The sequence below is a fragment of the Salvelinus fontinalis genome, chromosome 29 (genome assembly GCF_029448725.1).
Source record: "Salvelinus fontinalis isolate EN_2023a chromosome 29, ASM2944872v1, whole genome shotgun sequence".
Lineage (NCBI taxonomy): Eukaryota > Metazoa > Chordata > Actinopteri > Salmoniformes > Salmonidae > Salvelinus > Salvelinus fontinalis.
Genome location: NC_074693.1, coordinates 45,237,783 through 45,254,392, shown reverse-complemented (window position 1 = coordinate 45,254,392; position 16,610 = coordinate 45,237,783). Strand labels below are relative to the sequence as shown.

General features: G+C 42.7%; 1 protein-coding gene across 3 annotated transcripts in view; it reads left to right on the top strand.

Annotated features, from left to right (window-relative positions):
• The window catches only part of LOC129828033 (mediator of RNA polymerase II transcription subunit 12), a 71,647-nt gene that overhangs the window by 43,969 nt on the left and 11,068 nt on the right, over window positions 1-16,610 (top strand). For 2 of the 3 annotated variants that reach the window (XM_055889446.1, XM_055889445.1), the window contains exons 25-35: window positions 81-194; window positions 3,616-3,779; window positions 10,498-10,677; window positions 11,085-11,156; window positions 11,641-11,801; window positions 12,814-12,975; window positions 13,222-13,333; window positions 13,572-13,661; window positions 14,917-15,026; window positions 15,201-15,336; window positions 16,127-16,276. In XM_055889446.1, the coding sequence (XP_055745421.1) occupies window positions 81-194; window positions 3,616-3,779; window positions 10,498-10,677; window positions 11,085-11,156; window positions 11,641-11,801; window positions 12,814-12,975; window positions 13,222-13,333; window positions 13,572-13,661; window positions 14,917-15,026; window positions 15,201-15,336; window positions 16,127-16,276 (1,451 nt within the window). The remainder of the gene's footprint in view (window positions 1-80; window positions 195-3,615; window positions 3,780-10,497; window positions 10,678-11,084; window positions 11,157-11,640; window positions 11,802-12,813; window positions 12,976-13,221; window positions 13,334-13,571; window positions 13,662-14,916; window positions 15,027-15,200; window positions 15,337-16,126; window positions 16,277-16,610) is intronic. The other variant, XM_055889447.1, reaches the window with a different exon arrangement.

Here is a 16,610-nt window from a genome sequence, read left to right as displayed (position 1 = left end):
TCTTATATTATTTTAAATATTTGATGACATGAATTAATATATGTTTTTGATTTTAATGAAAATGATTTTATATTTTGCAGATAAGTCTTCTGTTGGGATCCGGTCGTCGTGTGATCGCCACCTTCTGGCTGCCTCGCAGAACAGCATAGTGGTCGGGGCTGTCTTTGCTGTCCTAAAGGCTGTCTTTATGCTGGGTAATCCACTCAGTATTATGCTAATATTTTGTCCTTAAAGTTGCGTATGAATCCAATTTGACAATTGAATGTGAATAGGTTGATGTATTTATAGTTATTTAAAGTGGAACTGACAGCGTTTTAGCAACATGAAATCGTATTAAAATCTTTTTATATATACCCAGGAAGAATATGACTTTCACTTTCTCACAAGTGTGCACATAGATATAGTCATTTTCATAAATTCATAGAATGTTTGGGAATGATGTAAAGTAAGGCATTTGTTAAAATTATATAGCAATATAGAGTGGGAAAGATCCCATGCATTTGTGCAGTTAATAGACTGCAGTAAATAAAACTGCCTTGTCCAGGACCGGAGTCTACTCAGACCAGGGCGCCAATCAGAGCTACAGTTGGCCTATATGCAAATAAGCCATTTGCCACACGGGCCTGCCATCGTTCACTTTGACCTGTACTATGTGATTACAGGCAGTAACAACAGCGCGACTTTAGATCATTAGAACGCAATCACCAAAAGCCAGAAAATACACCTGACTGCATTTCTGGAAATATGTAAACACCACGGGGTGTCCTCTTACATTTGCAAACTTTACAGTCCTATTGATCAAACAACCATGAAAAGGTAGGCTCTTTCTCCCTCAGTTATGCACATCAAAAACAAGATCAACAACTAGTGTTAGCCAGAGCAAGATGAGCTAAAATCTAACAAAGGAACATTAGATAAACCCTCTCAAACTTTTTCAGCTAGTTGGCCGTCAAAATTGCACTGATAATCGATGGGGAATAGTTGCCTACTCGTCCTACTGCAGCTTGCCTGCCCGCTCATTTTATAGATGCCAAAAACATTTGATAGATAACTAAGAGATATGCTAACTGTCGATAAGTCGTTTAAGTTCAGAATAGCTAACTCGCAAAGCGATTCACATTTCTTGTTAGCTAACCATCTCTAACTGTACTGAAAAATGATATGAGGGGGAAAAGTCGGCCTCTCAACCAACTCCTCCAATGACATGACATCCTCCCACCAGCTAGCTAGCTAGATGGCTAACGTTAGGGTCTGCGTTTTTAACTTGCTAAATAAACAGCTAGCTACATAAATAGATACTCTAACCCAGGGGTGTCAAACTCAATCAGCGCATAGGCCATATTGAGAGAACTGAATTCGTGGGCCAGACATAGACTATTTGTTTTTACATGAAAAACTGAATACTTAGAAGTACCAGTCAAAGTATTCAGACCCCTTGACTTTTTCCACATTTCCAGCCTTATTCTAAAGTTGATTTGTTTTTTTTCCTCGTCAAACAGGTTTTTAGAAATTGTTGCAAATGTATAAAAAAAAATAAAAAAAACAGAAATACATTAGGTCAATGAATCATCCTTGTTGTTTCTACAACTTAATTGAAGTCCACCTGTGGTACATTCAATTGATTGAACATGATTTGGAAAGGCACACTCCTGTCTATATAAGGTCCCACAGCTGACAGTGCAGGTCAGAGCAAAAACCACGCCATGAGGTCGAAGGAGTTGTCCGTAGAGCTCCGAGACAGGATTGTGTCGGCACAGGTCGAACTTTGGCCTGAATGCCAAGCGTCACGTCTGGAGGAATCCTGGCACCATACCTACAGTGAAGCATGATGGTGGCAGCATCATGCTGGGGGGGATGTTTTTCAGCGGCAGGGACTGGGAGACTAGCCAGGATCGAGAGAAAGATGAACAGAGCAAAGTACAGAGAGATCCTTGATGAAAACCTGCTCAGGACCTCAGACAGGACAACGACCCTAAGCACTCAGCCAAGATAACGCAGGATCGGCTTCCGGACAAGTTTCAGAATGTCCTTGAGTGGCCCGGACTTGAACCAGATCGATCATCTCTGGAGAGACCTGAAAATAGCTGTGCAGTGATGCTCCTCATCCAACCTGACAGAGCTTGAGTGGATCTGCAGAGAAGAATGTTAGAAACTCCAAGCTTGTATCGTCATACCCATGAAAACTCAAGGCTGTAATCCCTGCCAAAGGTGCTTTCAAAGTACTAAGTAATGGATCTGAATACTTAGAAGTACCAGTCAAAGTTTGGACACCTACTCCTTCCAGGGTTTTTCTTTATTTTTACTATTTTCCACATTGTAGAATAATAGTGAAGACATTAAAACTATAAAATGACATATGGAAGGATGTAGTAACCAAGAAAGTGTTTAACAAATCAAAATATATTTGAGATTCTTCAAAGTAGCCACCCTTTGCCTTGATGACAGCTTTGCACACTCTTGGCATTCTGCAATGTAGAAAATAGTCAAAATAAAGAAAAGCCTTGAATGAGTATGTGTGTCCAAATGTTTGACTGGTACTGTGTGCACACAAAAAAACGTTTCGCTTTTTCATTATGGGTTATTATGTGTAGATTGAGAAAAACAGCAATTTAATCAATTTTAGAATAAGGCTGTAATAAAATGTAGAAAAATGCATTGTATATAGCATTTTAACATATTAAAACGAAATAAGACATAAATATTTCTCCAGCCTTTGCTACTATGCTTGCAGATGTGCATAACATTCTGCGACTCAAATCAAAATGTATTTAATAACTACAAATAACAAAAATGTAGCTGTAGAATTTCAGTTTTTTTTTTCACTGCATGAATCACCGGTGAGGTTGAATGCAGCATTGCTGTATGGTTTACTCAAAATATATTGTAGTTGAGTAGCCAGCCAAGGCTACTGCTCAAAATGTAGCTGTAATTCTCCTTTGCATGGTGTTCTGTTGCAGGTTCTATTTTTGGGGTTATTGTCAAGCTTTAAAAACTGAACCCAGACTGCAACATTTTAGTAGCCTAGCTAGGACTGTGGCATATGTCTGTATATTTGCCCTTCACTGTGCTCTGTAAATGGGGGACACAGAGGCTCAATTCAAGTCGAATTTACCGACACGATCACTTTAGGCTGTAATTCCATAAAGTAGATGACTCAAATGTTGTCTCATTTACACTTGCTTTTGTGTCCTATTTGGCCAAAGGGCCTTGTGTTTGACACGTGTGCTCGCCTATTAGCCACGTTATGGCAGACTGCTGTAATTTACAACCTGAAAGCAATCCTTTTTTTCGACTAACAAATGTATTGGTGACTGTATTAGTCATGCATTGAACTGCATCCATCTGTTCTGCCAACGATGCCTTTCTGTACGTCATGGCATTTTGAGTCAAATAGAACATGTTTCTAAAAACCTCATAGAAAGTTGGTTTTGAAGCATGAACTGGGAATTTGATATTTTGTACTGATATTATGCTTGTCTGTTTCATATCTGCAAAGTATTTAAAACACTGTCAGTTCCACTTTAAATGAGTCTATCTAATACAACTGGTCACCAGTAAGACCGTAGAACCTTGAAGTTACACATTTTGTAACATTTTCTTTCCGTCGCGCTCCAGGTGATGCTGAACTGAAGGGCTCGGGATTCTCTCACCCCGCCGGCCTCGACGACATTGCCGACGACGACACAGGTTCCAAGAAGTCGGGCGGCCACACAGTCTCTATAGAAACGGCCAGCCTAGACATGTACGCCAAGTATGTGCTGAAGAGCATCTGCCAACAGGTGAGAACATGTGAAAGGAGACATTTCACACCAGGGTCAAATTTTTGGGACTTCTATATTTTCTCTCTTCCTTTTCCCTCACACACCAGAAGCTGCATATTTCCTAATGCAAGTCATCTCTAGGCGTGGAGTCCATTTCATTTGTTTAGTTTTATTTCAGTCAATCCAGAAAGTAAACTGAAGTAAAACATTTCCTAATTGAAAACCAACTGTTCAAGGCCTGAATTGACTGAATTTATTACTCCATTTCGGGTAATGACAATGCACTGGAAGCTCAGTTTGGACTAGGAGTGAATCAGTCTTAGTATTTTATTAGGAACCCCATTAGCTACTGCTAAATCAGCAGCTACTCTACCTGGGGTCCACACAAAAAATAAAACATGACGTAATACATAACATTAATAGTACTTTGCAAATAGGCTGACACTTTTTGCTAAATTCCCCTGACGTGAAAATAGCGACCTTGTTTTACAAAACTCCCCTGACATTTAGTATTTTTTAAGGATCCCCATTAGCTGTTCCAAGGACAGAAAAGGCACACGCAGCCTACATATCAATACATACGGCGTTGAGCCGTGAGGTGTTGCTGTATCTGTTTTTTGAAACCAGGTTTGCTGTTTATTCGAGCAATATGAGATGGAACGGAGTTCCATGCAATAATGACTCCATATGGCACTGTATGCTTCCTAGAATTTGTTTTGGATTAGAGATGAAACGGTATGAAAGTTTCATATCACGATTATAGTGACCAAAATTATCGCAGCATTGCAGTATTATCGCAGTATTGCTAAAATGTGCTGGAAATGTTAAAGTACTGATACACAAACGGAACTCATTTCACCAAGGTTTATATTGAATACCGACAAACAACAAATGAAATTAGCAGCACTATGAACTTTTTGTGTGCATAAACCGTTCTCTCCTTCGTACAGAAATGAGGTGCTGCTGACCTAACATCCTGTATGTATGCATCTTTGTTCACTTGAGATTGAAAAGTAAAAATGTCAGCATATTTACTTTGTCCGGTTTAAGTAGTGATCTGCGACGGGAGACAATGTGCCACTGGCACTGAACACACTCTGCTGGCATGCTGGTTGCTGGGATGCACAAAAGCTTCCTGGCAACACTGGCAAGGTGAGGCAGCTCTGATGCTTGGCCCCTCCACAACACCAGTGGATCCTCTTCTGCTGGAATGGGTGGCAGAGACGGGCAGACCTTGATCTCTTCGTTCACTCTGTTTTCTGGTGTGGTCGGAATCTGACCCTCTTTACCTCAAGGCAACAGACAGGTGATCTTTCTCAGCAACCCAGCCAGGCCTTTCCCCTCCGATGCCGCTGTGGGGGTGTTGGTGGTGGAGGACCTGCTGGTGCTTTGTGGGTCTTCCCTGACTTGTCCAGCTGCCAGCTGACACAGCTGTCAGTGTCAACTTTTGCAGCCTCAGGCTCATCTAAAAAGCTCCTTTTGAAGCGGGGGTCAATGAAACATGCCATGTGCATGACTCTCTTTACTTTCTCTGTTTATCTGTTGTTAAGGTCTTCTCTCATTACCCTTTTCATCTCTTTGGTCAGGGATGGATCTGTATCCAATCCACCAGAACATCACCAGTGATGTGGTCCAGGACGGGCTTGATGGCTGACCGTGTCACTCGTGTCTCTGAGCAAGTTTACAGATGGACTTGCCTCAGAGGTTTAAGGAACTGGCACATTTGCTCATGACACTTATGTTGGCATCCTTGGGCATCGGATGCCGTGTTCCTCTTTCTCCAGCCAGTGTCGCACAGACTGGCTGCTGTTGGCTGAGGAAACGCTGAAGCATCTTGTGTGTAGATCCCCATCGGGTCACCACATCATGGATCAGAGCCTTCTGTGGCATGTTGAGGGCAGCTTGCTTTTCTCTCAGTTCTTTTCTTCTCTTCCAGCTTCGTGAGAAGCCTTAGACCAGATGACGGCAGGCCTTGACTGCTGTGTCAAATCTCTGAATTTTCAGAGCCTCTGAGATGGCCAGGTTCAAATTATGGCCAAAGCATCCAAGCAGCGAATCTGGGAACTCTTCAAAAGCCTTGATCATGTTTGTTGCGTTGTCTGTGTTCATGCAGACCAGGTCTTTCTCGTTGACCCCCCCCCCACTCTTCCAGCGTATTCTCAAAAAACTCTTGGATGTTGTGAGCCGAGTGATCTTCTGGGAAGAACTGTGTTTCCAGGCAGTTTGATTCCAGTTGCCAGTCTGGGGTGAGGTAATGGTTAGTGAAGTTGATGTAGGGTTGACCACCCCGTGGCGCCCTGTGCTCTTCACAGATGAAAGCAGTTTCACACTGAGCACATGTGACAGAGTCTGGAGACGCCGTGGAGAACGTTCTGCTGCCTGCAACATCCTCCAGCATGACCGGTTTGGCGGTGGGTCAGTCATGGTGTGGGGTGGCATTTCTTTGTGGGGCCGCACAGCCCTCCATGTGCTCGCCAGAGGTAGCCTGACTGCCATTAGGTACCGAGATGAGATCCTCAGACCCCTTGTGAGACCATATGCTGACACATGCACATTTGTGGCCTGCTGGAGGTCATTTTGCAGGGCTCTGGCAGTGCTCCTCCTTGCACAAAGGCGGAGGTAGCGGTCCTGCTGCTGGGTTGTTGCCCTCCTACGGCCTCCTCCACGTCTCCTGATGTACTGGCCTGTCTCCTGGTAGCGCCTCCATGCTCTGGACACTACGCTGACAGACACAGCAAACCTTCTTGCCACAGCTCGCATTGATGTGCCATCCTGGATGAGCTGCACTACCTGAGCCACTTGTGTGGGTTGTAGACTCCGTCTCATGCTACCACTAGAGTGAAAGCACCGCCAGCATTCAAAAGTGACCAAAACATCAGCCAGGAAGCATAGGAACTGAGAAGTGGTCTGTGGTCACCACCTGCAGAACCACTCCTTTATTGGGGGTGTCTTGCTAATTGCCTATAATTTCCACCTTTTGTCTATTCCATTTGCACAACAGCATGTGAAATTTATTGTCAATCAGTGTTGCTTCCTAAGTGGACAGTTTGATTTCACAGAAGTGTGATTGACTTGGAGTTACATTGTGTTGTTTAAGTGTTCCCTTAATTTTTTTGAGCTGTGTATATACACCCATAAGAATTTATGTTGCTTCTATATATGTTATATCCTTGTGTTGCCAGTTCTCTATCATAAAATGAATTATTTAAGTGATTCTCAGAAATTACTAATATATGAATGTAATCTGATGTTAGCAAGTTATTGATTTCATTAACCTTATTTCTAAGGCTACATATATTAATATGAGCTATTTTCGGCCCTTTCCTGGGTAGCTTTTTAGAGAGAAATAATATGAAAAAGAGCAATCAAAGCAAGAGGGAAAAAATATACATTCAGCAGTCCATTAATCCAGTGTGTGTGTGTATGCGTGCTGTGGGGTGGAAGCTACGAACCCATAGGCTTGTCTCCCTCATCCCTTCCAGGCTTCTGGGAGGGAGGGTGGACAATGCTTAGAAACGCTATGAAAGGCTCAATGTCCCCATGCGCTGTGGCAGCTTTCTTTGCTGGGATAAGTTGTCTCCTCTTCTGGCGCACAGCTTCAGGATAATCCTCATTGAGGAATACATATATACTTTCCTCTCAAGATCTTGGCTCTTTCCCAAACAGCTACCTTGTCATTGAACCTCAGGAACTTGACAACTATCGGCTTGGGGCTGTCACCTGGGCCGGTGGTGGCTTTTCCAGTCCTGTGGGCGCGCTCCACCTCAATCTTCCTGTGGTCTGTCTTCCATTTCTTTGAGATAATTTCCCTCACTTTGTCCTCAATTTGAACCAATGAAAACTTGCCACATGTAGCTATGAGTACAGGACTGAAACCCCTACACAGATTCTAAACAGATGTTTAATTAACTGAAAAACAACTATTTCCATTGATCGTTAATTCCCTATTCACCTCTCGTCCTTTGTTGTGTATTATCATAAAAACTTTCTTATAACCTCCATTGCATCACTGTTTTAAATCATTTATTTGGTCACGTGAATATATTTAGTTATAGTTTTATCTAAAAAGGTTAACTTTTTATGTTTCATAATTTCAATATTTCTGAAATACTCAGAGGATGGTCCTCCTTCCTCTGACCCACCCCTTACTCCACTCCTTTCTTCCACAACACTACCATTTATAAGACTTGAGTCATGCCCAATACTTGTGTTTTCCACAGAGAAGCATATTGTTTAATGGTAGTTGCCGAGTTTTAACAGGCAGTCTTTGTAAATCAGAATGTGCTCTTAACATAAATAAAAGGGAGTATGCCCAGCCTTTGTCAACCGATTGTGTACAATGGTAAAGAAAACAACTCAGTCAATTAGTGATTTCACTATTATTAGAAGACACAGATGGCAAATATAAAGATGTAGTCTATCTAAAACAAAATGGGGGCCTCTTACACGTCAATGTTGTGATGTAAAAATACTAGCAAAATGCATAGCACTAAGAATGAAAAGGTTTTTACTGTGTATTGTTCATCCTGATTGGATAGGTTTTTTTACATGGACGATACATTGGAGAAAATATAGAACAACATGAAACCTCTAAGAAGCCAGACCTAGTATTTATACCAGATTTTGAAAAGGCCTTTGATAAATTAAGACAGGATTTTATTTATAAATGCCTCTTATAAAATGTGTAAATGTATAGCAACCTCAGGTGTAAAATTGTAAAAAACGGCTACTTCTCAGAGTTCTGAACTGTCAAGAGGTGTTAAACAAGGGTGTTCGCTGTCACCATATCTATTCGTTATGGCCATCGAAATGCTAGCTATTAAAATCGGATCAAATAAAATTAGAGGATTAGAATATTATTATTATTCTAAAATGGATTGGATTATATATTTTAAAAATCCTCAGCAATCTACACAGAATACCTCAATGACAAAGCGAAAACAGTTTTTTTTACATTTTAGCAAATAAATATAAATATTCAGACCCTTTGCTATGAGATTTGAAATTGATCTCGGGTGCATCCTGTTTCCATTGATCATCCTTGAGCTGTTTCTACAACTTGATTGCAGTCCACCTGTGATAAATTCATTTGATTGGACATGATTTGGAAAGGCACACACCTGTCTATATAAAATGCACATGACAACCCTCTTGGAGTTTGCCAAAAGTACTCTCAGACCATGAGAAACAAGATTCTCTAATCTGAAGAAAGCAAGATTGAACTCTTTGGCCTGAATGCCAAGCGTCACGTCTGTAGGAAACCTGGCACCATCCATACGGTGAAGCATGGTGGTGGCAGCAGCATCATGCTGTGGGGATGTTTTTCAGCAGAAGGGACTGGGAGACTAGTCAAGATCGAGGTAAAGATGGACAGAGAAATGTACAGAGATCCTGCTCCAGAGCACGCAGTACCTCAGACTGGGGCGACTGTTCACCTTCCAACAGGACAATGACCCTAAGCACACATCCAAGACAACGCATGGAGTGGCATCGGGACAAGTCTCTGAATGTCCTTGAGTGGCCCAGACAGAGCTTGGACTTGAACCCAATCAAACATCTCTGGAGAGACCTGGAAATAGCTGTGAAGCAACGATCCCTATCCAACCTGACAGATCTTGAGAGGATCTGCAGAGAAGAATGAGAGAAACTCCTCAAATACAGATGTGCCAAGCTTGTAGCGTCATACCCAAGAAGACTCGATGCTGTAATCGCTGCCAAAAGTGCTTCAACAAAGTACTGAGTAGATGGTCTGAATACTTATGTAAATGTGATATTTCTTTATTTATATATATATATATATATATATATATATATATATATATATATATATATATATATATATATATATATATATATTAGCAAAAATGTCTAAATAAAAAATCATGGGGTCTGAATAGTTTCCGAAGGCACTGTATGTTAAACATCACAGCATAGTTGAAAGATGTACGGTGCGTAGAAGAGGGTGGTCAATAGAGCTGGATGGGCTGAGGGTTGGGATGTGGAATTGGAGAGAAGTGGGAGGAGTTGCTGGACGGGGGATAAAATGACAGTCAAAGATGAAAGTTTAAAAAAAAATTTTTTTTAAACGTATCAAAAACTACGTTTGAATGACACTGAGGGGCATTGTTACTGCTAATGCCTGTTTGCCTGGGGCTGATGCCATGCAGGTGTTTGGACACATGCTCATTTTAAATGCACACACATGCACATACATGGAAACACACATACACACATGTAAATAGTGCCATGTAACTCACACACATTCGGTTGGCCTTGCTGTTATGAATTAGTATTTTTTGTCCTTGATGTCTTTTGTTTTTTGCATATTTTTTTCCTGTTTTCCTTTCTCTTTTTCTTCTCGTGTTTGTTTTGGTGGTGGTGGCTGATGGGTTGCTGGTTCGGGTCCCCGTTTTTGACCTTGTGGGAGATCTGTCGACATGCACTTGAGCAGGGCGTTGACCCTAGTTGCTTCTGTGGGTCGCTCTGGATGGGAGTCTGTTAGATGCCAAATGTGATGTGGATGTTGAGCAGCTTCACTGCAAGTAGATTGTGTTAAAATTCAGGTAAAGTAGTGAATGAACTCCTCATAGGAAACAAAATGGAGTTTTCTAATTGAGTGTAATTTCAATTTCACTCTCTGCATTGACTGAATTAAAAACTGAATGGGCCCAAACAATGTTCAGTATATACCCCTTGGTGCTCGCTACCTATCATCACACATCTCTCCCTCCATCAGGAGTGGGTGGGCGAGCGCTGCCTCAAGTCCCTGTCGGAGGACAGCAGTGCCCTGCAGGACCCGGTGCTGGTCAACATCCAGGCCCAGCGGCTGCTGCAGCTCATCTGCTACCCACACCGCCAGCTGGACAGTGAGGAGGGGGACAATCCCCAGAGGCAGCGCATCAAACGCATCCTCCAGGTCAGCCCACACAAGACCTAAAACCTTTTTCTGGAAATTACTTTGAAATGGCTTCTTTGAAGCCATCGAGGCCAGTTGTAAGTGAATCAGTGTCAGCCCTAGATGATCGTTGGGGATGGTGGAGAGAGCACAGCAGGCGGCACATCCATTCGAAATGGGGGGTTGTGGGTGCTAGAATTAATCAGTGGGTGAACTTTCTCTGAACCCTGGCTGTAGCTCACCAGACCACATTAGGGTACATGAGGGTTCTGAGTTTTCTGGATGTCATTACTGCCATCTGCTGACTAAAGCAGTACTACAGGGAGAGTGGTGAACTTTGAAGCTAAGTCTCTCTGTGACAACTTAACTGCTTGGCGATTGTTGTGATGTATACATCTAAAAGTTGTGTCCCATCTTCCCGGCTCTAGAACATGGACCAGTGGACAATGAGACAGTCGTCCCTGGAACTGCAGCTCATGATCAAGCAGAGTACAAACAACGTACGTAACCAGACTCCAGTGTCCTGTAAGGTCCTCGAAACACTAACACTGCCATTTAGTCAAAATGAAGCATGATATTACATTTACATTTAGTAATTTAGCAGATGCTCTTATCCAGAGTAACTTAAAATATCAATTAGTGTTAAGTGCCTCGCTCAAGTGCACATCAACAGATTTTTCACCTAGTCGGCTCGGGGATTCGAACCAGCGACCTTTCGGTTGCTGGCCCAAACCTCATAACCGCTAGGCGGTCTGCCGCCCAATGATATTGCTCAAAATATAGATTTTGAATACAATCCATCTGTAAAGTTCACAAGTGTGCCACTGGTTCAATTGAGTCCATAGAGATATAGAATTAAAGTGGCTGATGTCAAAACCCTTCGTAGCTGTAGAATGTGCTAGTAATGGCAGCCGTCTTGGTCAAGGATAGATTCCCTGTCATTGAGTGCAAGTGGATGAACTCGTCTTTATTGTCTCCCTGCAGGAGCTGTACTCCCTATTGGAGAATATCGCCAAGGTCACCATAGAGGTGTTCCAGAAGTCAGCGGAGATGAACTCCAGCAACCCCTCAGGAAACAGCTCAGCCGGCGCCGGAAGCTCTACCTCCAACAGCAACAACACTAGCAAGACGAAACCAGTGTTGAGGTGTGTGTGTGTGACATTTCTAAATTCTTCCTCAAATTTACAAATACAGTTGAAGTCAAGGGTTTACATACACTTAGGCTGGAGTCATTAAAACTCGTTTTTCAACCACTCCACAAATTTCTTGTTAACAAACTATAGTTTTTGCATGACACAAGTAATTTTTCCAACAATTGTTTACAGACAGATTATTTCACTTATAATTCACTGTATTACAATTCCAGTGGGTCAGAAGTTTACATCCACTAAGTTGACTGCCTTTAAACAGCTTGAAAAATTCCATAAAATTATGTCATGGCTTTAGAAGCTTCTGATAGGCTAGTTGACATCATTTGAGTCAATTGGAGGTGTACCTGTGGATGTATTTCAAGGCCTACCTTCAAACGCAGTACCTCTTTGCTTGACATCATTGGAAAATCAAAAGAAATCAGCCAAGACCTCAGAAAACAAATTGTAGACCTCCACAAGTCTGGTTCATCATTGGGAGCAATTTCCAAACACCTGAAGGTATCATGTTCATCTGTACAAACAATAGTACGCAAGTATAAACACCATGGGACCATGCAGCCGTTATACCGCTCAGGAAGGAGACGCGTTCTGTCTCCTAGAGATGAACGCACTTTGGTGCGAAAAGTGCAAATCAATCCTGAAAGGCCGCTCAGCAAGGAAGAAGCCACTGCTCCAAAACTGCCATAAAAAATCCAGACTACAGTTTGCAACTGCACATGGGGACAAAGATTGTACTTTTTGGAGAAATGTCCTCTGGTCTGATGAAACCACAATAGAACTTTTCGGGCCATAATGACCATCGTTATGTTTGGAGGAAAAAGAGGGAGGCCTGCAAGCCGAAGAACACCATCCCAACCGTGAAGCATGGGTGTGGCAGCATCATGTTGTGGGGGTTTCTGTACAGCACTTCGAGATATTAGCTGATGTACGAAGGGCTATATAAAATATCATTGTTGGTGAAATCTAACCTCAGTGTAAAATCTCTTTTATTTTGTGTACCCCCCAGTTCGTCAGAGCGGTCAGGTGTGTGGCTGGTGGCGCCACTGATTGCCAAGCTGCCCACCTCAGTCCAGGGCCACGTCCTGAAGGCGGCAGGGGAGGAGCTGGAGAAGGGCCAGCATCTGGGATCCTCCTCACGCAAGGAGAGGGACCGGCAGAAACAGAAAAGGTCAGACAACTCACTCCCGAGGAACCCCTTTTTTGTCCTGGTCCCGACAGATATACAGTATAGATCCATAAGTACACAGCACAGGACAGGCCCCCTCTTTCAGAACAGGGCTTTATGAGGTGCTATTTTGGGTTATGTAAATAATGATTATTTTATCAACATTGTTGTACTCTCATCCATAAAGCATAATACTCTGCTCTATTATGATAATTTTTTGCCCCAGCTTTCACATTTGTCTGTTTCCAGCATGTCTCTGCTGAGCCAGCAGCCTTTCCTATCTCTGGTGCTGACCTGTCTAAAAGGCCAGGACGAACAGCGAGAGGGCCTCCTCACCTCCCTCTACAGCCAGGTGCAGCAGGTAAGACCCAACACAGCCTCTTCCCCCATCTTCTTATCCCACCACACACCCTCTATTATGCCCAAATCCCAACTTGAAATCTGTGTGCATAACGTAAGGTTTCATTGACATCATTGCACATTTTACACAAGTCAGTGTGTGCATCACAAGTGAGGATTCTGCCCATCTTGTGCTCACTGTTGGCAATATCTGCCATCTCATGCTGACTGATGCTATTGGCTGCATTTCCATCTTCCAGATTGTAACGAACTGGCGGGAGGACCAGTACCAGGACGACTGCAAGGCCAAGCAGATGATGCACGAGGCACTGAAGCTGCGGCTCAATCTGGTGAGATTTCTTAGTCACCACTACCATCATAGTCATGTGATTTCGCTGTTATGCCTGAAAGTGGTAAATTGTCCAATATCAGATAAGGCCAGATGTACAGAAAGTACCTCTGGAAACAAATCAAACCCAGTTAGTTACTGCTACAAAATACGGATGTTTTGTCCATTAAAAGTACAGAGAGATGTAGAGGTTGAAAATGTATTAAGAAAAATACATGCAAATTCTCTGTCCCTTTGACACAAGTTTCATGGAAGTTTCTGAATTGCATACGTCCCGTTTACATCGTGACGTATTTAAATGTTATTTTAGTATTTTTTTTAATTTAACCTTTATTTAACATGGCAAGTCAGTTGAACATATTCTTATTTACAATGACGGCCTAGGAACAGTGGGTTAACTGCCTTGTTCAGGGGCAGAACGACATATTTTTACCTTGTCAGCTCTGGGATTTGATCTAGTAACCTTTCGGTTACTGGCCCAACACTAACCACTAGGCTACCTGCCGCTCCTTTTTGTATTTCATTACGCCGTACGTCAACTTTATGCAATCTCGTTCCTCTACTGGAAGGAGAGCATAGGGTATGATTTCACAATGCAATACAAGATGGAGGAGAGTCTCTCGTCAGAGACTGCATTTATTTTGAGAGTTTGCAAAATATTACCTTTTTCATCCAAGACAGGATAAATATAATGTTTCAGGTGATAATAAAACATGTTTTGTGTAGTTACTTTTCCCTCAACTTGTTTCTATAACGTTCTAGCAAGTTAAGCTAGCTTGCACTGCAAAGCAGCTAGCTAGGTAAAAGCGAGGCTAGGTTGAAGATGCCACTGTAGCTAGCAACCTCCACCTAATAATTATCATCAAAAACAAGCCCTATTACCATCACAATAAACTTAAATGGGAGACAAGTCATATAATTGGCTTAAAAGCCAACGTAGTACTCACTTGTAGGAATGGGTAATTGTATACAAGTTGCTAGCTATCCTATGAAGCTATTACCGAAAACCAAATTTTCATCTTCCACGGTTTGGTACCTTCCTGTCCTTCAACGGGCTCTGGCTGGACTGAAGACGGTGCAAAGTTTGGAAAATGTAAACGAATGCAGCGTCCTTCTCGCAAGAGGGCGTTACGATTCCACTCCGTTGTGGATGTCCCCATTGAAATGCATGACATCCGGCGCAATGTAACGGAGTACTTATGGGTAATGTGAACAAGGCTTAAAATGAAATTGGATGTCTTATCTTTGCTCTCCAGGTAGGTGGGATGTTTGACACGGTACAACGCAGCACGCAGCAGACCACCGAGTGGGCCGTGCTACTCCTCGACATCATCAGCAGCGGTACGGTGGACATGAAGTCCAACAAGTAAGTCCCAACACACCTGCTCAAACATTTTAAACGTCATCACTTCACTTGTGTTCATCTGTTTAAGATTGTAATGTTAACATGTAAAAGTGCCTGACTGACGTGTGTGTGATTTCTCTTCTCCCTCACTCTGCCTTGTCCGTCTCTCTCGCTCTCTTCCTTTTTCTCTCTCAGTGAGCTCTTCACTACGGTGCTGGACATGCTGAGTGTGCTGATTAATGGCACGCTGGCTGCTGACATGTCCAGCATCTCTCAGGGCAGCATGGAGGAGAACAAAAGGGCTTACATGAACCTGGTAAAGAAGCTCCGGGTAAGATCACTCTGGATTTACACTGAGTGTATAAAACATTAGGAACACCTGCTCTTTTCATGACAGGCTGACCTGGTGAATCCATGTGAACGCTATGATCCCTTATTGATGTCACTTGTTAAATCCACTTCAAACTGTGTAAATTAAGGGAAGAGACAGGTTAAAGAATTATTTTTAAGCCTTGAGACAACAATTGAGCCATTGGATTGTGTATCTGCGCCATTGAGGGTGAATGGACTGGACAAAAGATTTAAGTGCCTTTGAACGGGGTATGGTAGTAGGTGCCAGGTGCACTGTGTGTCAAGAACTACAGAGTTGCTGGGTTTTTCACGCTCAACAGTTTCCGGTCTGTATCAGAATGGTCCACCACCCAAAGCACATTCAGCCAACTTGACACAACTGTGGAAGGCATTGGAGTCAACATGGGCTTTCGACACCTTGTGAAGTCCAAGCCCCGAAGAATTGAGGCTGTTCTGAGGGCAAAGGGGGGTGCAACTCAATATTAGGAAGGTGTTCTTAATGTTTTGTACTCTCCCTTTATATGTGGAATATATAACAATTTATGTAGCAGAGTATTCCGTTATTATTGTATTTTATGGAAAGGTGTTATGCTCGGTGTTCACCACAAGAGGTCCCCACTCGCCTAGAATTCAGTTAGTCAAGCAACTATCAAACAGACACAAGGAAGCTTCTCAATTCAATACTATTTGTATCTTTATTTCAAGGTGTTGGGCTCGTTCTCTGCTCAGAAAGGTGTCAATAACTCTACTGTTGTGGTGTGTATTTGCAGAAAGAGCTGGGTGACCGGCAGTCGGAGAGTCTGGAGAAGGTGCGGCAGCTGCTCCCTCTGCCCAAGCAGACTCGTGATGTCATCACGTGTGAACCTCAGGGCTCGCTCATCGACACCAAGGGCAACAAGATTGCCGGCTTTGAGAAGGAGGTGAGTACTATGAGCTTTTACCCTTGGAAGACATTGCCAACTCAGCTGTTGAAGGTATTACTGTTTCTCTGTCACTAAGATAGTTCATATTTGTAGCCCACATGGTTCTTCATAAACTTATCTTTCAGCTGTTCACTAGGAGTGTCTTCCCTAAATAGCAGCCCTGTGTTCAAATACTGTGTTTTATTTCAGATACTTGATTGAGCTTGCCTGGCGAAATGGAACCAATGGAATTGTCCCAAATCTGTAAACCACGCCCATATGGTACTCCAGGCTCCTTCAAATGCTCAAAGTTTATTAGAGAAAACAAATCGTATTTGAACTCAGGTCTGCA